This window comes from Sus scrofa, unplaced genomic scaffold (genome assembly GCF_000003025.6).
Source record: "Sus scrofa isolate TJ Tabasco breed Duroc unplaced genomic scaffold, Sscrofa11.1 Contig498, whole genome shotgun sequence".
NCBI lineage: Eukaryota > Metazoa > Chordata > Mammalia > Artiodactyla > Suidae > Sus > Sus scrofa.
Window position 1 is genome coordinate 209,975 of NW_018085227.1, and position 22,002 is coordinate 231,976.

Genomic DNA, 22,002 nt, shown 5'->3' on the forward strand with positions numbered 1-22,002 from the left:
GCCTGCTTTGGCTGCTTTTTAGTTTTCATTTCTATGAGACCTCCAGGAGCATGAATTAAAATGTGTTTCTTTTTTTCATGTGAATCTGTTTTGCATCAGTTTTATTATTCAGCCATAAGAACTCATAAGGAGTAAAAGAGGAAATACTCCCCTCTCCAACATTATAAATAACTTTAGTTTGAAGTAAGAATTATATCAAAGCAAAAAACAGGGTGTCCCATTTGCCTATCATCTAAGATAGTTTGTTTACTGTTATGATAGCAAGCACTATGAAAAGGAAAAAAAAATGTGTCCTATGGTATTTGAGGCATAACAATAATTCACAGAGGAAGACACACTAACCTTGTTGTTATAATGGGTTGCTATGATCACAAGGGAGAGCTGGAAGACCATTACGAACTCACCTCTCGATGCCTTAGTTTTTGCATGGCTGATATTACTTCCTTATTTCTTAAGGTGTAGATCAAGGGGTTTAGAAGAGGGGTAAAAACAGTGTAAAATATTGAGAGGACCTTGTCCACTGGGAGGTTGTTAAAAGGCCAGGCATAGATGAAAATGCAGGGTCTGAAGAAGAGGGGTCACCACAGTGATATGGGCAGTCAGGGTGGCCCTTGCCTTGGCCATGCCCACTGAGGGATGCCGCCACACAGTAACCAGGATGACTGTGTAGGAGACTAGCAAGAGCACAAAGGAGCTCATGGCATTAGACCACTGTCTGAAAGCATCAGGACCTCAAGAGTGAAGGTGTCTGTGCAGGCAAGTTTGATAACCAGGGGCAAGTCACAGAAAAAACTGTCCACTTTGTTGGGTCCACAGAATGGAAGGTTTACTGTGAAGACCAGCTGACCTACTGAGTGCAGAACCCCAATGAGCCAGGAGCCCACCACGAGGCTGGTGCACCTGCGCTCACTCATGATGGTCGCATAATGCAGGGGGCGACATATGGCTACATATCTATCATACACCATGGCCACAAGGAGCATCATCTCACCACCAGCAAAGACGTGCAGGAAGAATATCTGGGCCATGCAACCCTCGAAAGAGATGGTCCTGTGCTCCTCAAGGAAGTCAACAATCATCTTGGGGGTGGCAAAGGTAGACAGACATACATCAGTGAAAGAGAGGTTACTGAGTCGAAAGTTCATGGGTATGTGCAGGGTGGGTTCAGAGATGACTGTGAGCACAATGAGGAGGTTCCCCAGCACAATGGATAAATACAAAAGTGTAAAAAGTGCAAAATAGAAAAGTTGTAGCTCTCGAGGACCTGAAAGACCGTGCAATACAAATTCAGTCACTCCTGATTTATTTTCTTGATCCATGATTTCAAATTGCTGAAATTGGATCAGAAATGTTCCTGTAAAGTGAAATGGAGAAGCATCATAAGATTGGGAGAGTAAATGACCAAAGCCAAGCCAGGTATCAAATTGTATTCAACACATTTATGTTCCTCATTACACACAAAATACACATTGCATACAATCATTTATTTTGTCATGACTGGATAACCTTGGCTTTCATCTCTGCATCTGAGCATGATAGTTTTATTCTAAAAACAGAAGTTTACCCATCATCTTACAATTTCTAAATTCCTGAAATTAGAAAGAAAGTCTAGGGTCATACTGACAGGTTTCAAAAGCTATCTCTTGTAATTCTTAGCACTATGACCTTGGGCAAGCTAATTAAATTCTCTGTGCTTCAGTTTTTGTACCTGCAAATTGGGGGAAATAATAGAATGTGGCTCAGAGGATTGCTGTAAGGATTAAAAGAGTTACAGGTATTTCCTGCTTATTCAAAGTTTGCTTTATACCACTTTGCTTTTACTAAAGACTTACATTAGCACCTGTTTTCAATAACTGAGAGAAATCCAAAGAGGGTTTTTGCTTTTTGAAAAAAGGTAAATAAAATGTAATCATAGGGTTCAGCGAGATTTTTTTTTTTGTGGCACTTTATTACATACCATATGACTGTAAGAATAAGCTTAGAATAAACATGGCTGAATCTGCAGAAAAGGTCCTGAAGTTCAATACCATATAGAAAAAAGAACTCACTTCTAGAATATTAACAGGGAGTTCAAACATAGAGAAACAAATTCAATCTCATTCACAGAACGGAAAATACAGACAATTATATTAAAGTAGTTTTTTTACAGACAGCTATTTGAAGTGGCAGAAGTATTAAAATTTACACGAGTCTACTCATTTGCCATATAGACTCACTAAGCAAATTGGAATTTGTCCAGTCTTTTTATTTCATAAGTTCCACACAAAGACACTGAGTTATCATGATGATACGAGAAATATGTTCTTCTCAGATGGCTTGCGATACTTCTTATACTTTATACTCTATTTAAAAGGAGGAGAAAGTGAAAATGTATTTCTCATTGATGAGTAACTTTGCCCCAGTGGGGCCATTGCTAACAAGCCCTTTCATGTTATGGACTAACAAATAGCATTTCTATCTAGGGATTCACACTTCCAAAAATCATGCAAAAATTGCCATATTGTAAAAGTATAAATCACCTAGGCAAGAGAAAATATATCCTCTTTCTTTCTTCTTTTCCCAATTAAACATAATTCAGAAATGTCTGCAAATTCAGTTTCTACCAGAATAAGAATTTTAAAATGAGCGAGACAAAGTGCTTATCTGTAAGTAGCCTGCAATTTAGAAGAGCAATTAGAAATAAACAATGAAAATATACAAAGGAAATAGAAGAGCATGCATATTTTAAAAGAAGTAACAAAATTACATAGGTGTTCAACCTTGGGACAGACTGTTTTCTGTTGGAAAGATCAGGAAAGGAAGAAGAAGTACAAAGAAGGAAGAGGAGGGTCAAGGAAAAGGATGAGGCAAATACAAAAGGGATGAGAGACAAAATATAGTAATCATAAATGGCCTTAAATATGGTATAAGATTTTGAAAGGCAGAGATAGTGAGTGAAGGAAGATGACACAGCTCATGGACTGTGGCACCATGAGTGCCCACAGGGATGCATACCTGTTGCTGCCCTCTTTGCCTGCCATGGAGCCTTCAGGGTTGGCCAAAAACCCAGGGCTCCAGGAAGGGTGCACCAGATGGAGGAGGTGCAGAATGTCGACAACCAGCCCCCACTTATGCTGAATCAGTTATTCATGAAGATTCTGTTTCAATGACTCAAGGAGACCCCTTGAGTCTCCCTTGTCAGAAGGAGCTCGTGGGGGCTGTGATATATCCCACTGAGGTCTTCTGCTCAGTTCCTGGAATACTGTCCCTTCTCAGTTCTACATCTAAATACAAAGTGACCATTGCTGAAATCCAGAGGCGACTATCCTGCCTGAGTGCTTAAATGCTTCTTTACTGGGAGGTGTTCTCCGAAGAGCCAAATCTAAAAATGGTAGCTGGTCCTTGCAGTAGAAATTGGACAAGATTGGGTTGAATCTTTCTGCTCACATTAACCCTCCTGATGTCTTTAGTAGAAGGTTAGGCTGTTCATTTGGCCTGGGACATTGTCTCTGTCTTCGAGGCAGAATTTCCCAGTAAATCCATGGCCAAATATTTAACTGGACCTCATCTCAGAAGATGGACTGAGATGGCAACTGGGAAAAACATGCTGCTGGCCACACAGCCAAGTGTGTAAAGAATTCATGAAGCCTATCAATCAAGAGGGGACTCCCAACAAGAACAACTGGCCCACCCCAGTACTGCTCATCTCATTTCAGCCTGACTACCTGTGGGTTTGGCAGCCACAGGTAATCAGCGGCATCTGTGCCACTGTGGCTGTTGTGAAGAACTATGTAAAAAAAAAAAAAAAAAAAAAAAAAGCCCTAACAGTCACAGACAAATCAGGTATGAATCCTGGAGACTAGAGTCCAGCCAATTCTAGCAAAGCCCTGGGGAAGATGGAGAAACATAGGAAATAAAATGGGCATGAACAAGGGCCAGAGAGTTTGGAAGGAAACGGACTCCAAATCCATTCTCAACCAAAACAGTCTGGAACCCCTCTTGTCTGGGAGACAGAGTTTGTTATCCACATTCCCATTAGAAAGGGATCCATTTCCAAATCTAAACATCTCCTCCTGGATTCCTTGTATTTCTCTAGAGAGCACTGAAGTGCCTCCTTAACTCTGGGTGAGATGACAGGTACTGGTTCTTTACACATTAAGCTTATCTTATTTTTTGAGCCTCATTCTTCCTTTTTCTGAAAGTGGTGCCACAAGTTTTTGAACCTTTTAAATAAATTCCCTGGACTAACAAAAACACACACACACTCAGCTGTTGAAATGTCAAATTCATGTGATTCAGATCAACAGTAACTTGCAGGGTTAAGGTAAAAGTATTTATGTACCTTCTTCAGGTCTATTCCTATACCCTTAGGAGGCAAAGATTCTCTCTGCTGAGCAACTGGTTAATAGGTGGCATTTGACACACTTTTACACCTTGCTCAAGGGGGCTCTTTGGATTTTACAAAACTTATACAAACAAAGCCTGCTGATGATTTTATGTTTTTCTTAAAAAAAATGCAAAAAAACAAAAAACTTTGAAAGTTAACTCCTCAATTTGGACTCACTTTGAAAAAAGACTTGTTCCTTTAAGGTATGGAAAGTTTATTTTGCATGTTTATCTCACACCTTGGTGTTTGGGGAAAACTTGAAAAGCATAGGAATGAAGTTTTGGATTGTTTTGTTTTGTTTTGTTTTTTGTTGTCTGTCACCCCAAGTCCTAGAGGAGGCTCTGCCATTTTGAGAAACTACTGAATATACAGATTGTATTTATGCATAATTTAATGGGGTCTATAAATATGGGTACACCTCTTTTGACTTCTTGAGAAATGGGAGTCAATTTTAATATTAACTATTAAATGTGTCAGGGTAAACTAAGTCTCAGCTGTAGGTTTTAGTCATATGTACACAAGGTATGAAGAATTAAGAGGAAGCATCCTGAGCTCTGTTCTTGACACAGAAGACTCTATTTAACTGAAGCTCTCTGTTCACAGAGCAGTAACTTTGTCTCATTCCTGTTAGGCTGACCCCAAAGATGAGTGCGAGGTAGAGTGTGTGTGGATGAAAATGGAGTTTTGGAATTTAAATCCTTGCCTATAAACATTGCCAAATAATTTTCGTAAATATGAAACCTGTATAATAAAAGTCTTCATAATTTAAGGAAAAAAAAGAAAGAATTTCTGTATTTAGCAATATAGGGATCAGTAGTGATCCTGAAAGAATTGATTTTAGTGGAATATGGAGATGAAAGCGTGATTGGAGTAGGAATAGGAGAACAAAGAATGAGATAATAGAGCCAGTGAGTATGAATAATCCTGCAGAAGTTTCACAACCTCTGAAACAGAAGAAAAGAAATGACATATTAGAAGAGCAGAAATCAGAGTTCCCACCATGGCTCAGCAGAAACAAATCTGACTAGTATCCATAAAGACACAAGTTCGATCACTGGCCTCAGTGGGTTAAGGATCCGGAATTGCTGTGACCTGTGGTGTAGGTCACAGATGCAGCTCAGATTTGGCATTGCTGCATCTGTGGCGTAGGCCAGTGGCTACAGCTCTGATTCGACCTCTAGCCTGGGAACTTCCATATGCCAGAGTTGCAGCCCTAAAAAGACAAAAAAATTTAAAAAAAAGTAAAAATAAAGAGCAGAAATCAATGAAACTGAAAATAGAAAACTATCAAGAAAATCGATGATACTAAAAGCTGGTTTTCTGAAATAGATTTTAAAAAATGATAAATATCTACCTTCACTGACAAAGACAATAAAAGGAAGAAACTAATTATTAATCGCAAGAAGAAAAGAGGGGAATATTACTACTAACCCTAATGGACTGCACAGACTTTAAAGAGATAATAAATGAATGTGATAACCCACTTTACATCAAGAAATTAGACAGCTTAGGTAAAATGAACCAATTCCTTGAAAGACACAAACTGCCAACCCATTCAAGGATCAGTAGATACTTAAATTGCCCTGTATCCAATAAAGAAATAGAATTTGTACTCGAAAATCTCCCCCAAATGAAAACTCCAATGCAAGATTATTTCATTCGTGAATTCTACCAAACATGTAAGAAAAAAATAATGTGAGTTCTAAACAATCTATCAGAAAATGGAAGATTGAAAACTTCCCAGCTCGTTTTATGAAGCCCAGCATTATTTCAATACAAGAGCAAAGCAAGTATATCACAAGAAAATTATAGATCTTTGTCATCATGAATACATATGTAAAAATCCTCGGATAAATAAACATTAACATTAGCAAATCTTATCTAGCAATACATAAGTGCAATAATATATCATGATGAACTGGGGTTTATCTGAAGAATACAAGTCTGGTTCAAATTCAGTACAATTCAAGAGTTCCCTGGTGGCCTAGTAGTTAAGGATTTGGCATTATCATTACTGTGGCTTGGGTTCGATCCCTGGCCCTGGAACTTCTGCACACTGTAGGTATGGCCCAAAATAAATAAATAAATACAGTTCATTACATTTACAGACTGAAGAAGAAAAATGAGACCATCATCTCAAAAGATAAGAAAAAAAGAGAGAAGCCTAAATAACATCTATTCACAATATACACTCTCAACAATATAGGAGTAGAAGGAAAATCCCTTAATCTTTAAAGGATATCTTAAAAAAAAAAAAACAACAATTCTTATCATACTTGATGAAAGACTGAATGCTTTTCCTTTAAGATTACTAACAAAGCAATGATGTCTTCTCTCACCCCTGCTATTCAACATCATACTGAATGTCTTAGGCACTTTATTAAGGAAAGGAAAAGAAATAAAAGGCATAGATGGGGAAATATGAGATAAAACTATATACTTAGCAGGAAGGCTAAAATTTAAAAGATAAATCATACCAAATTTGGGTGAATACATGCTGGAACTGCAACTCTCCAGGAAATGTGAGAATGTTAAAATGATACAAGCCCTTTGGAAAGCAGTTTGGCCATTTCTTTAAAAAGTTAAACTTATGCACCTATAATATGATCTATGCATTTCTTTCCTAGTTATTTGTCTTTAAAGAAAAAGAAAAGCAAGAAAGAAAGAGAAAGGAAGGAAGAAGGAAGGCAAAAAGAAGGAAGGAAGAAAAGGAGTTCCCATATGGCAGAACAGATTAAAGATCCAGCATTGCTGCAGCTACTGCTCAGATTCAATCCCTGGCCTGGGAACCTCTCTATGCCACAAATGTGGACCAAAAAATAAAAATAAAAAATAAAAAAGAGAAAGAAAGAAAATATATACTTATACAAAGATTTATGTACAAATGAGCAGCTATATTTGTAGTAACCAGAAGCTAACCAAAATATAAATGTCTGCCAATTATGAATGGATTAAATAAACTATAAATGTGTATTTATCCATACAACTCAGCAATAGAAAGGGACAAACTTGATATGTGGAAAAAATGAATGAAATTAAAATTTTCACATTGAGTGAAAGAAATCAGATCAAAAATAACAAAAATATAATACACTGGGAGGAGTACAAGATAACTTCTGGATGCCATGGGTATGTTATTTTATTGTGATACAGTTTCACTGGCATATAAATATGTCAAAATTTATCAAATCATGCATTTTAAATATGTTCAGTTTATGTATATCAATTATACCTTAATAAAACTATGTTTAAATATATAAACCATAGGACTCAGTAATCTCCTAGGAACTTATTCAAGATAAATGAAAATTTATGTTCACACAAAAGCTTTAATGTATGTGAAAGTCTATAGCAACTTTGTTCATAATCACTAAAAATCAGAAACCACTCAAATATCCTTCATCTGGTAAATGGATAAATAAACTCTTTACATTTATACAATGGAATACTATTTATCACTAAGGAACTATTGATTCATGCAACAATCTTAATAAATTATAAATACATTTTTCTAAGTGAAAGAACCTAGATCCAAAAAAGCTACATTCTTTAAAAAAAAAAAAAAAACAATTTATTGGAGTGTAGTTGATTTACAATGCCGTGTTAGTTTTAGGTGTACATCAGTGTGAGTCAGTTTTACATATACATATATCCATTTAACATACATACACTACTACATATAAAACAGATAACTAACAAGGCTCTACAGTAAAACACAGGGTACTCTACTCAATATTCTGTAATAAGCTATATGGGAAAAGAATTGCAGAAAAGCTATATTCTGCATGATTTCATTTGTATGACAATCTGGAAAAGGCAGAACTATAGGGAGGAAAACAAATCAGTGGTTGACAGAAGTTTTGAGAAACGGGGGTAGAAGTTGTTTATACAAACAAGGGTCGCACCAGGGAACTTTTAGGGTGATGGAACCTATCTGTATAAAACTGGGGGGATGGACATATAACTATGCACTCTAAAAATTCCATAAAAACACAAGAACAAACTAAATATTACTCCTTGTTAAAAAAAATTACACAGATAATTACAGGAAAAAAAATATTACATTTCATAATGTATCAAAAGTACAAACAAGATGGTTGAAACAGTAATAGAATATATTATTCTATTAATATATTCTATGCTCCTAATTAAAATATTCTGTGCTCCTAGTAGAAGATGAAATCTTAACACAGTTTACATAATATAAAAGCTTCATTTTAAATCAAAGACGTACAAAATAAAAGATAGTAAGATATATTTAGTTGCTCATTAAATTAGCAGATTAAAGGTTTACACTAGCAAAAAAATGATGAAACAGAGGAATACCATTCCTTTAAGAAACATAATTATTAGGAATTTAAAATATTTGAGGAAATGTTTGTAATATATCATGTGAAATATATCAGTATATTTATGAGGTCTGAATGACCATAGCTGGCTCTAATACCATCCAGTTGCAGATATCAGGTGTTCTAGACCAGCTGCCAGCTCTCTGTTGCTGTCACCTGGCTGTATAGTCTAGGTGGGAACACACATTGGTCTCCTGCCATCTCTGTCCCCTCAGCCACCAGCACCTGTGTGCTGCACCATTCCTAATCATTTCAGTGCCTGACCACATATTGTGATAAAAGAGAAATTTTTCAACCAGAGCTTGGCCAAATAGAAGCTCTTTATCTACAACAAGACTAGCAGGAAGCTCTTGGGAGGCACTGCCAAGACCTGGGAGGTGGGAGTCCCTGAAATGCCATTTTTGCAGAATTGCCTGCTCCCATCTAGGTCAGTAAATGGTCTACTTGGGAGATGAGCCTCTCCATTCTCATCTTTGTTTTCTATAAAGGAAAGGGCAATAAATGAAGGCTAGTGATGTGCATACTGGTGACAACAATAAGAGAACATTCTGAGCCATCACCCAAAGAGACAGTACTTCCTGGACTAGTAGTGAGAGGGAGAGAAAGATTTTGTGTTGCTCTTCTGTTTAGTCTTCTGTGGGTTACTAGCTGCAATCTTCTTATTCACAATGTGGGGTATGATTCAGACTCCAAAAGATGTGGTTCCAAAACATCATGACCAGCTTCCTAGTCCAGGACTTAAGGTTATTCCAAAGTCAGTAACTGCTCTGGATACACATTCAGTATGTCTGATTCAATTTCCTATAAGGGGTTTGTTGCAGACCTCAATAACTTTCTAAAGCTGTATTAGTTGAACAGAATAATTCTGCAATATGTCTTGATGGTGTACTTTTTGAATAGAAGGTCCCAGTTTATTGTGCTTGTCATTTTCCTGCTACTTTACTCAAAGCACGAGATAGCACCAATGATTTTGGTGTTTCCAAAAAAACCTTGTATTCTTATGAAAATAAGCAGAATAATTGGGTGAAAGCCTCAAGAGGAACCAAGAATAATTGTGTTTTAAAGGAAGAAGCCAGGACTATTCTGCCAACTTTCTCTCACTATAGAGTTACAGACTTTGGTTTCCACATTATGAGGAAAAACTGCATGTAGGATATCTCTAGCAATCATTGCCCTCCTTGTAATCTTTGATCATGCTGCTGATACCAGGAAAGAAGCAATAATATAGTACCGAACAAGTGAGTCATCCAATCTAAAAATCCAAGATGAAGAGCTGCCATGGTAGCACAGTGGTAACAAACCCAACTAGTATCCCTGAGGATGCGGGTTCGATCCCTAGCCTTGCTCAGTAGGTTAAGGATCCTGTATTGCCATGAGCTGTGATGTAGGTTGTGGAAGCAGCTCGCATCTGGCATTGCTGTGGCTGTGGTATAGACCAGCAGCTACATCTCCAATTCATCCCCTAGCCTGCGAACTTCTATATGCTGTGAGTGTGGCACCAAAAATGACCAACAAATAAAAATTAAAAAAAAAAAATCAAGATGATGGTGGCAAGTTCTTGGGACACATTTTATTAAAAATCACAGTGAAGACATAGTATGAGTAGGAAACCGCCACAGAGTAAATGCTGTGTTGTCTACCTTTCATTGCATCAGCTGCACCTGACATTCTAGAGAGAGACCACCTTGAAGGAAGTTAAGGTGATTAGAATACTGTGCTGACATCAAAATGTGCTTCTAGATCATAATGTTCAATGATTTCCAGAGTAACTGCCTTTGAGTTTGTTGCCTTCTAAAGCAGTGTGCAGACACCGTATTAGGACCCAGTAAGTGCCTGATTCAGAACACGTATGATGGGGATCTTGTCCTATTTTATATGGTCTTACAGCTAGGAGTCTAAAGCTTCATATGCTGTGTTTATAAAAATATTTTATGGATGGTCACTGATGCCGCACAGTGACCAGGATGACTGTGTAGGAAATCAGCAAAGTGTTTAACTCTCATATTTTGATTTAAGCCCAGTTTTAGGGATAAAATGGTAAAAGAATAAATGGTACCTGACCAACATATAGTGATTTTATATAAGCTGCAGAAAATGTGGAGCTTTTAAGTAAAGTCCCTTAAGTTCTAAATGTGAGAAAGAAAAAAAAAAAAGGTGGATTTTATAAGTGTTCTTTTGAGTTTTTATAAAATTATTTTACATGCTAAATTAGTCTGTGGATCTTTTTGATGTAAAATGTATGAAAAAAAGATTAATGGGATTGTTTTTAGTCCTGGAACTAAATCTTACAGATTATTTGAAGTATTTTAGATTATAAAGGAAATGGAATTTTTAGGTTTAGCCAGTATGAATATGCACCTAAATTTTATGATTTCATACAATATAAATTGTACCATAGTTTGTTAAACATCTTGTCACTGATATTAGTTAGCAAATATAAGCAAATTAACTATAAAATATAAAACTATACCAAAAGTAAGTATAGTTAGAGAATGTATAATTGCATGTAAGCTTCTTTATTATAAATATTAAACAAGGAACATATATTACATTTATCACTTTAAACCAAATTATTTTAAAAAATAATGGTGTTCACAAGAAAAAAGTAAAGTCCAATTTTTTTCTGTCTACTCAACTCAACAAATCTAATCTTGAGAGAGACAGCTGAGAAAGCAGCCTAGAATTTACATACTTGGTCTTTAGTTTATACATTGCTGATTTCACCTCTTTGTTTCTCAATGTGTAGATAATGGGGTTCAATATAGGTGTGAAAACTGTAGAGAACACAGAAAGGACTTTATCTACTGGAAAGTTGCTAAAAGGCCAAGCATAGATGAAGATACATGGCCCAAAAAAGAGGGTCACTACAATGATGTGGGCAGTCAGAGTACTTCGGGCTTTGGCCATGTGCACTGAGGAACGCTGCCGCACAGTGACCAGGATGACTGCGTAGGAGATCAGCAAGAGCACGAATGAAGTCACCCCCATGAGCCCACTATCCAAAAGCATCAACACTTCAGGGACATAAGGATCTGTACAGGCAAGTTTGATGACCAAAGTAAGGTCACAGTAATAACTGTCCACTATGTTTGGACCACAGAAGGACAAGTTTACAGTGAAAGCTAACTGGCTCAGTGCGTGCATGACCCCAATCACCCAAGAGCCTACTACTAGACCTGTACATTTGCACAAGTTCATGATGGTTGCATAATGGAGAGGTTTGCATATGGCTACATACCTGTCATATGCCATGGCTGCAAGGAGCATCATCTCTCCACCAGCAAAGACATGGAGTAGGAATATCTGGGCCATGCAGCCCTCAAAGGAGATGGTCTTGGGTTCATAAAGGAAATCATGGATCATTTTGGGGGTTGCATAAGTGGCCAGAAACACATCAAGAACAGAAAGATTACTGAGCATGATGTACATGGGTGTGTGCAGGGCAGGTTCAGAGATCACTGTGAGGACAATGAGGAGGTTGCCCAGCACAATGGTGACATACAAGAGATTAAACAACATGAAGAAGAAGTATTGGAGCTCCCAAGAACTGGAGAGTCCCAGCAACACAAACTCAGCCACCCTAGAATTATTTACTGGGTCCATGAAGTACCTACAAAGAGAAATATTAGTAAATTATTATCAAGAGCAAGAAAAGTATACCCGAATCCTTATGGGTTGTTCTCAACAAGAATTATAAATGCTCTACAGTTATTCCTATTAGGAAATATTTTATCTGTAATTTTGACAAATAGTTTCTTCTCTCAATTACCCTTACTAATGAGGGATATCTATGAGGCGCAGATGTAGTAAATCAAAAGCTCCATTTATGTATTTGTGAGTTAAATCTGATACTAAACAACAACAACAAAAAATAAATCGACATATAAGTACCACAATTAGTAGGAGATGCTAAGGCATTCACAATTTTTACTACCTTCTTGCCTTGCTGATTTTCACTATCTGATTGGGATTATCTACAAACAGCTTCAATTCTTAGAGAACTCTTAAGAGGGCACACAGACCTATCTTTTTCCCTGTGACTTTTACTGAGTTTCTCTCCTCTTTGCTCTGTCCTTTATTATTATTTAACCTTCACACTACACCATTAAAATTTAATCCATTTTGGCCCTGAAGCTATGATAGCTGTTTTGGTTTGGAATAAAGTCCTTGAAGGTTGCCAATATGTCAGTACAGAATATTGATAATAAAACAATAGCTATAAAATACAAAGGTCTGATTTTGTTAACATAGTTGAAAAGTTCTGAAGGCCAAATGTAACATTTCACTTACCAATTTTGAAAACTTCCAAAAGGAGAATTTTAACCAAGATACGGAATTGGTAGGTGCTGACCAAGATTTCTCTGACCTAGTAAACTAGGGTAACTTATTTGAGAATTATCCAGCACACAACGTCTTCTCATTATGCAAAAGTTGAGGTAATAAACAATAGAAGACAATAAACAACAATTAAGATAACATACTGTTGAAAAAATCACTTTGTTGTACAGCAGAAATTATCACAACCTTGTAAATCAACTATACTTCAACAAGACTTTTTAAAAAAGAAAAAATAAACAATTTGCCAATAGATTATTAAATAATCCATTCTTCCTATGTTCTCTCTGCAGTTTCTTTGGAAGAATGCAGAAAGAGCTTCCAAAGAGATAGACAAGACTTTGAGGGTTCATTTTTAAAACTGTGTTTAGTTTTCAGTTGGAAAGAAAATAGGTTTTTTTCTTTTAGGAAAAATATTCTCATTTTTCATTTTCTATGTTATAAGTAATAAGTATCAGTCTCCATAAAAATTTATGAAGTAAAAGGATGATGTCAGTGGGCAAACCTGTGTAATTTGAAAGTGCTTTACATGCAGTATGGAAACATTAAAATATTTATAATAATCTGATAAGGAGGAGATTATTGCTCCCATTTTTCTTAGAAGGAAATAAAGTCTCAGAAAGGTTAACTAATATGCTCAATATTATACTAATCCAGAACTTCACCCCAGAGCTTAAAAGCTCTTTCCACAAATGCTGATAGTATAGTTTCTAATGGAATCTAAAAGGTATGAATTAGGAGTATGTGACAAAGTTTCTTTTGGCCATCTCTCTTCTTTAGAGAAATATCCACCCAGATCTTCTGCCCATCTTTGATCCAACAATCCCACACTTGTGCATATATCTGGAGAAAACCATAATTTGAAAAGATATATGCACCCCAATTCTCCCTGCATCTCTATTTACAGTAGCCAAGTCATATAAGCAGCCTAGATGTCCATTGACAAAGGAATGGAAAAGAAGAGAAGATGTCGTACATATACACAGTGGAATACTGTTCAGCTATAAAAAAAGAATGAGATAATACCATTTGTAGCAACATGGATGGACCTAGAGATTGTCATACTGAGTGAAGTCAAAGAGAGAAAGATAAATATTACATGATATCGCTTATATGTGGAATCTAATAAAATGATACAAAAAACTTATTTATGAAACAAACAAGCTCACAGATTTCAAAGCCAATCTTATGGTTATCATAAGTAAAACAAACTAGTGGGGGGAAGAAGGGATTGTGAGGGTGGGAATAACATATACACACTATTGGCAAGAACCTACTGTGTAGCACAAGAAAATCTACTCAAAAGTTTGAAATAACCTATATTGGAAAAAAAGAATGGATGTATTTGTAAATATGGCTGATTAACTTTGCTGTACACCTGAAACTAATGCAACATTGTGGGTCAACTATACTCCAATATGTATTTAAAAAAAAAAAAAAGAGTATGTGTATGTGACAAATTGAATTATCCATATTAGAGGATGAGAGGAGCTGAGTTTAGGCAGTTGATATAAAATGAATATTATTAAATGTACCATAGATGAACTTAATTATCCCTTTCTAGTTAAAAAGATAGGAAGTGATATATATTTTGTTTTTCAAAATGGTTAATACTTTTTGCTTAAAGAGATAAGTTTGTAGTTTAAAATGTATTAGCTTGGAAAATTTTATCCTCTGATAATATTTGCTAGATGGGTTATTGCTATCTTACAGTTTACAAAGTTCCTTCCAAAAATTTGAGCATTAAAAAAATAATCAAAAGGAATCCCATGGTGGCTCAACAGGTTCAATATCTGGCATTGTCACTGCTGAGGCTTGGGTCACAGGTGTGGCACATGTTCAATCCCTGACCCAGGAACATCTCTTCTGCATGCCACAGGCACAACCAAAAAAAAAAAAAAAAATTAAACCAGGAGAATAAACAATGAATGCTGTGACAAAATAACTAAAATGAAACCATTCCAAAGGACATTTAGATCAATAATTATCACTAGGAGCGGAAGGAGCAGCCTCTCATTTGCATTCTCTTGTGGGAAAGGGAATTTATATACAAAAGGAGAAAGTATGGGTTTAAGAAACATTGGGAGTAAAATTATTCTTGACCGTATTTTTTTTATTTGGTCAGTAACCTATGAAATGACAACTTTCTAGTAGTGAAAGTGAATGAGAAATTAATAGGTGTGGGAAGGGGAGGAATAAAAATACTGGAAGAAATCCAGAAATCCTTACAGTATGACTCTGTATTCTTCCACTGAGTGCCATTTTTATCTGGATGCTGGACTGGGCTGTGCTGAACTATGATAAATATAAAATAATGTCTCCATCCCCATGCTTTTGTAGAGTCACTTCTCAGTTTTTTAGAAGAAAAACCTTAAAATAAAATCAGCTCAAATATTACAGAAATTAATCCCTAATCCATTTTCTATCACACCCAAAGTAAAATTCTATGTGCCAGACTGTCATGAATGGAAATAGTTTGCAGTTGAGGTAAAGGAATTTGAACAAAACTGTAAGTCCAAACAGCACAAGCAGTTGCTCAGAGTTACTTTCTGTGGTTAAAGACCTCATTAACATTTTCGAAGGAAAAAATCCAGAGAAATTAGATTGAGCAAGTGCTTGACACCAAATGAAGAAAACATACCTGGTTTAATTATCTGCATATTGCAAGAACGTTGAAGCAAATTTTGGCTCCTTTCAAATTAAATGCTCCTATAAGAGAGCTGGATCAGATGTATAACTAGAATGACTATTGACTTAGGCAAACCACCTCTTCTCAGCACTCTATTTGACTGGATTCCCACTTCATTGTTTCCACATTTTGTTCAGGACTGAGGAATGAATTGGGATTTTGGGAGGACAGAGGTGTCCCATGGTGATTCATTGTCATTAGAAGTTTGCTGTTTCATTGAATAAGGAAAACGGCTTATGTTCAAAAAGTCAAATCACTTTCAGCTTCCCCTCAGCCCTCAGACTCTTTCCCTGGCTCTTACTTCTACTGATTACAGGAACTATGTTTCTAATAGATTTAGGGAAATTTTGACATATGAGAATTTCTGAAATATTTTATGAAGAACTGACTCTTTAGTGATATTCTCCACCTTAGTCAGAATATGGAAAAAACTCATCAGAGAATATCTAATCCCCCACAATAAGGATATGTAATGAATTCCTCTTCTAATCTTAACTATTAAGTATCACCAATAGAGCCTTCAATGTGAATATATTTGCACACCTAGCGTATATCCTACTTATGATGTATTATATGAGAAAAGAATAACCTGGGTTTTATGTACAATTTTTTTTTAATGTAGGATTTTTGCACAGGTGAAACTGACCTGTAGTATTTTGAAGTTGTGCTATCCACATCCGGTTTTGGTATTGAGACAATAATCGACTCATAAAAGTACTTTATCCCTAGTTTTATTGGTTCTTTGAAGGTTTGGGAGATTTTGTTCATAAGCTTGAATGCGGGGAGTTCCTGTCGTGGTGCATGGAAACAAATCCGACCAGGATCCATGAGGTTGCAGGTTCAATCCCTGGCCTCACTCAGTGGGTTAAGGATCTGTCCTGAGCTATGTGTAGATTGCAGACACAGCTCGGATCTGATGTTGCTGTGGCATAGGCCAGCAGCTGTAGCTCCAATTTGATCCCTAGCCTGGGAACGTCCATGTGATGTGGGTGCAGCCCTAAAAAAAAGGAAAGAAAAAAGAAAAAAAAACTTGAATGTGTCCCATGTCTTCTATAGGATAGCAAATTTGACCTCTTTTTCAATATATGCCATAGGTATTAGCAACTTCACTTTTCTTCTTCTCTTTAAGAAAATATGGCAACTTATGCTTTCCTGAAAATTTAGTAAATTCATCTTAGTAAGTCTACTGTCTTCTGCTTCTATATATATAGCATTCTTTAGTTGTTTCATCTCCTCAACATGTGAATTTGTGGCCTTTTTTCTAATCCCTAGTGACTCCTTGTATAGTATAGGTCTTTAGTGTTGTTGTTGCTGTTCAGTCCTGGTCTGTTCTTTTGTTTGTTTGTTTTGCCTCTTCAAGAACTATATTTGGATTTCACTGATAACCGTACTAAATTATTTGGTTTTATTTCAAGAACTTCAGTTTTTAAAAGTAGAACTACACTGAAATATCATCTCTCATATATTATATTGGTAAAAATTCAAATTTTCACAGCTCAGGCTAAGAAGCACTCTCATATATTACAAGTGAGAATGCAAAATGCATCAACTATTATAGATGTGCAGTTAACAGTGTCTAAAAATTTATACCATTGACTCTTGCACTTAGCAATTTTACTTAGGAGACTAGGAAAAAAACATAATTAAACCTATGTTTATAAGAGTTGAAGTGCATGGAGGGGAGCATGTGGCATTCTCTCATCCTTCATCTATCTCTTTGATGGTCCTTAGAGGCCTTCCTGAGGACAATCATGGAGAACAAGGCTCAGACAACAAAAATGAGTAAGGCATTGCCTACAGGCTGTGATATTGAACAATAGCTGCTATGATTCCAAAAAGACAGCAAGACTTCAAGTTTCTCCAAATGAAAGAACAGAACCCCACCTATAGCGTGTCCTGCAGAAAGTATCAAACAATGTGATCAAGTCTCTGGGGTCCATGATTTGCAGAAAATACAGAGGACAGAGGTACATGCTGTTCTGTACTCTATGCACACAACCACAGTATTTCAGACTTGGGGAGATGCTGCAGAGTGAATAGCTGAGGTTCTTTGAAGGATAAATTGCATAAAAAAAGAAGGAATGGTGGGAAGGAGACTTAAAGATTAAAAGAAAAGGAAAGGAAGTGAACAAGATGAAATTGGAAAGTCTCAGGATGTATAATTGGGTATAGATGTAAACATAACTGCAAAGAATTTACTAGAAAAGTCCAGGTATGGTTAATTTGGGAAGGAGAGAGAGTTGTGTTTGAGATGGACAAATGTGAGAACTTCAGGGATGACTGGTAACGTTCTATATTGTAAACTGGAATATGGTTATAATGGTGTTTGGCTTATACTTTATTGTGCTATACATTTGGGGTACTTTTCTTTAATTGATTTTACTCTGCAGTTAAAAGGTTCTAATAATGAAAAATGAATATTGTTATGATAGATATTATTCATTGACTCAGCTTCCAATCCATCCTCCTCTAAGATGTTTTCTGTTGCATTAAAAAATACTTGAAATCTATAAACTGATTTTTTAAGCCAAGTTTTTCTATGCAAATTAGGTTCCACCAATTAGATGCACTAATATGAGCTTTAGAAGGCAGGGGTGAGGCAGAAAGCAGTACCAACATAATCGCTGCTGGTGAGCAAGAAGATGAGATGCAAGGGAGAAGTGATTGTGGCAGCCTGATCTGTCTTCTAGAGACTATGCATTAGCTACACAGCTGTTGAAGATGGTGAGGCAGAGGCAGTAGCATTTTGAGGCTTTTTACCTTAAAAGAGTTCTATTCTGGAAGCTAACAACTGAAGAACTGGCCCCCAAGTCCTGCTTCTCCAACTCTTTCAATGAGCGTCTAATGCACTTTGTTAAATCTGCTTAGTATACCCAGTGGTTTTGTTTGCTTCACTAAATCCAATCAACATTATTATTCTCTGACAAAATGTAAAAGTAGAGATAGAAACATGGTTATGTAAAAAAAAATCCTAATTTAAGTGCACTTTCTAGCTGTATTTATTTAACAAAAAAATATCAGAAAGAAAAAGATAAAATGTCAGTTAAGATATACCAGCAACTCTGCAGGCTACATCAACCCATGATCTTACAGTCCTGTGTGGATGTTGGTCCTTCTTACTCTAGCATAAATTGTACATATTTATCTCACAGTATAATTAATAACATTTAAAATAATTTACAGTAAAAAGTACCCTGATCTTTATGAGATTAATCATCACAACAGAAGCATCATGACAGTAAACTGAAAGACTGTCAAAGACTAGATTTTATTGGCATCTGACAGTACATGCAAGACGTTCACACAAATTAGGTTTCCATGGTTCTTTTCTCCTCCCAGTTTTCAATCCGGATACATGCATCTCAAAATCACCATGCAAAATAGTAATAGGGAAGACACAGGAGGAAAAAGAGGGTTATTTCAGTTCTCTCATCACCTTTGCGCTGTTTGTGATAAAAGCTTATTCGGAAAGCAAGATTTCATTGGTCATTGTTTAAGGTTGAAAACACATCTATCCCAAGTCTGAATATATTCAAATGACAGCATCTACAAAGAATTTCTTGGAGTCCCCATTGTGGCTCAGTGGAAGCAAATCTGCCTAATATTCATGAGGACACAGGTTCAATCCCCGGCCTCACTTACTAGGTTAAAGATCCTGCGTTACCATGAGCTGTGGCGTAGGTCACAGATGCAGCTCAGATTTGTTGTTGCTGTGGCTGTGGTGTAGGCCGGTGGCTACAGCTCCGATTTGACCCCTAGCCGGGGAACTTCCATATGCTGCAAGTGAGGCCCTAAAAAAGACAAAAATAAAGAACTTCTTCCTTTTGACAGCAGAGCCTAGTGATCACATTATCTCAGGCCCTTATCAGGGTAGAATAATTCTTCACATAAAACGGTTCATATACAAAATTTTACTTATCTAAGTTACTATTCACTAATCGATGCATTCATCTATATCTTCACCTTAATAATATTGAAAGATCAAATATCAGTATTCTTTTTTTAATTTTTATTAAAGTATAATTGATTTACATTGTTGTGCCAATTTCTACTGTACAGCAAAGTGACCCAGTCATACATATGTATACATTCCCTTTCTTATATTATCTTCCACCATGTTTGATCCCAAGAGACTGGACATAGTTCCCTGTGCTATACAATAGGACCTCATTGTTTATTCATTCTAAATTTAATAGTTTGTATCTACTAACTCCCAACTCCCAGTCCATCCCACTCCCTCCGCAATATATCATCATTCTTATTCTGACAAAAATTGTGGTGAAAATCCAATCTAAAACAAATAATTTAATAATTACTCATTGTAAAGAAGAAATTGCATAATGATTAAACAAAAAATTAGAATTTCTTCTTACAAAAATTATGAGCAGTGAAAAAAAAACAAGTTTCTAAAGGCTTGAATTAATAGAAGAACCAATGTAGTTTTCTAATGGAAGTTACTTTTAATTTTCTAAGTTAATCTTGATATATATTAATTTTATACACCATTTATACCAACATAAATATTTCAAATTTATAAAATAAAAATTTACCTTTCAAATTAAACATATCAATTGTTAGCTCAGGAGAGTATTAAGTTCTGTAAAAATATCCAGAGTTGTTTGAAATGATGCCATAGTAATATTTATTGATCTAAGATTTATGTGCTTTATATGTCCTTTATTCCTCAAACAACTTTGGGGTGCAGGTACCATAACTATATCCTTTCACAGATGTAGAAACTGAGGCTGAGGAACATTAGGTATCTTGCCCAAGTTTATACCACCAACAAACAGAATAGGCATTTAATCCTGACAAAAGATGCCCAAGTCTAAGACACTTTACCCATACACTCAGGGTGGATCCAGATTCTGCAGAGCCTAAAGTTTGTACAATCTAAGGGGACTTCCTTAAAAAAAAAAAAAAAAAAAAAAAAAAAAAGGTCAAAATTATGAACAAATGGCTGCTGGGGTCCATTCTAAGTCTTTGGAAGAAACCCATGCAAAACAGGGGTCTAAAACTCAGTCTTCAGTGTAAATCCACCCCTCACTACACTATATAATATTCTCAAATTTTCCTCCAATATTTTTGGAAGTATACATCATTTATAGTTTTTATTGTCATTACATATATCCAATTCTCTCATGCATTACAATTTACATTTATCATTTCATCTAGACCAGATTTTAAGAGTTTTTTCACCTGCCTTCAATGATATTGCTAAATTTTACAAAACAGCTTTTTACAGTTTTTAAAAGCTCATAGATTTGGCATTGCCAAGCTTTCCAAACACCCGAGGGAATATGAGGTTGTTTGTCCTCATTGTCTCCTTGTAAATCCTCTGTATCTCAATGTTTCCTCAGTTGGGTTACTGGAAATTTGGACCATCTAAAGCTATCCTCAACCTGCTATGTTTATACCAGCTTGTTTCTCTTCACCTAGCATGCTTTTCAAGACATTATTTCTGCCTCAAAATGCCCCAGTGGCAAATGGCACCATCTTTACTAACAGCTAAAGGAGGCTGTGGCCATGTCACTCCACTTACCCTTGGCAAGAGTGTCAGCAGCATGTTGAGAAGACATGGTGATAAAACAATCCACCTCTACCTCCTAATTAAGATCTAAGTGTTTATGTGATATGTAGAGGTAGGTATCTTGTATGTTGACCCCTCATGCTGAACCATCAAGGAAAATGGTAGTCTCCTTTATACATGGAAGTTCTCCAGAGGCTGCCTTTTCATTTGCAGATACACAGCCTCACTGTCAATCCAAAAACTCAATCTCAATATTGACTTGCCTTACAGAGTTGTTTGCTGATGAGTTATATTGTTGAAGTTTTCACAAATGTCATTGGATTTTAAAATTGTCCACATAAGCACTCAAGATTGATGACACCTCTTTAAAGTTTCCAGAGAGTTCCCACTGTAGCTTAGCAGATTTGAACCCAACATAGTGTCGCTGAAGATGAAGGTTCAATCCGTGGCCTCACTCAGTAGGTTAAGGATCCTGCATTACCACAAGCTGTAGGATAAGTTGGAGGTGCAGCTCAGATCTGGCATTGCCATGGCTGTGGCATAGGCTGGCAGCTGCAACTCCAATGAAAATCCTATCCCAGGAACTTCCATATGCTGTGGGTGCATATGGAAGAAAAATTAATAAAAATAAAAACTCTCTATAGTTTTATCATGTAAAAATCAGTTCATTTTAAAACGTATTTCCTGTTAAAATAAATACATTATTTGAAAGAGTTATTTGGAGCACCTCTAA

The 22,002-nt window shown here is 36.2% G+C and overlaps 1 protein-coding gene and 2 pseudogenes across 1 annotated transcript; 1 reads left to right on the forward strand and 2 right to left on the reverse strand.

Annotated features, from left to right (window-relative positions):
- Positions 1 to 392: 392 nt before the first annotated feature.
- LOC100155095 lies at positions 393 to 1,319 on the reverse strand (annotated as a pseudogene).
- Positions 1,320 to 2,943: 1,624 nt separating this feature from the next.
- On the forward strand, positions 2,944 to 3,975 carry LOC100153885 (annotated as a pseudogene).
- Positions 3,976 to 11,346: 7,371 nt separating this feature from the next.
- On the reverse strand, positions 11,347 to 12,450 carry LOC100524094 (olfactory receptor 4K15-like). Its single transcript, XM_003128593.2, has one exon. It carries the CDS (start codon positions 12,316 to 12,318, stop codon positions 11,347 to 11,349), a length of 972 nt encoding a protein of 323 aa, XP_003128641.1. The 5' UTR covers positions 12,319 to 12,450.
- Positions 12,451 to 22,002: the final 9,552 nt, after the last annotated feature.

What these genes read in the sequence shown, in the direction of transcription:
- LOC100524094 (XM_003128593.2), bottom strand. Translation starts at nt 12,318, where the DNA reads ATGGACCCAGTAAATAATTCTAGGGTGGCTGAGTTTGTGTTGCTGGGA.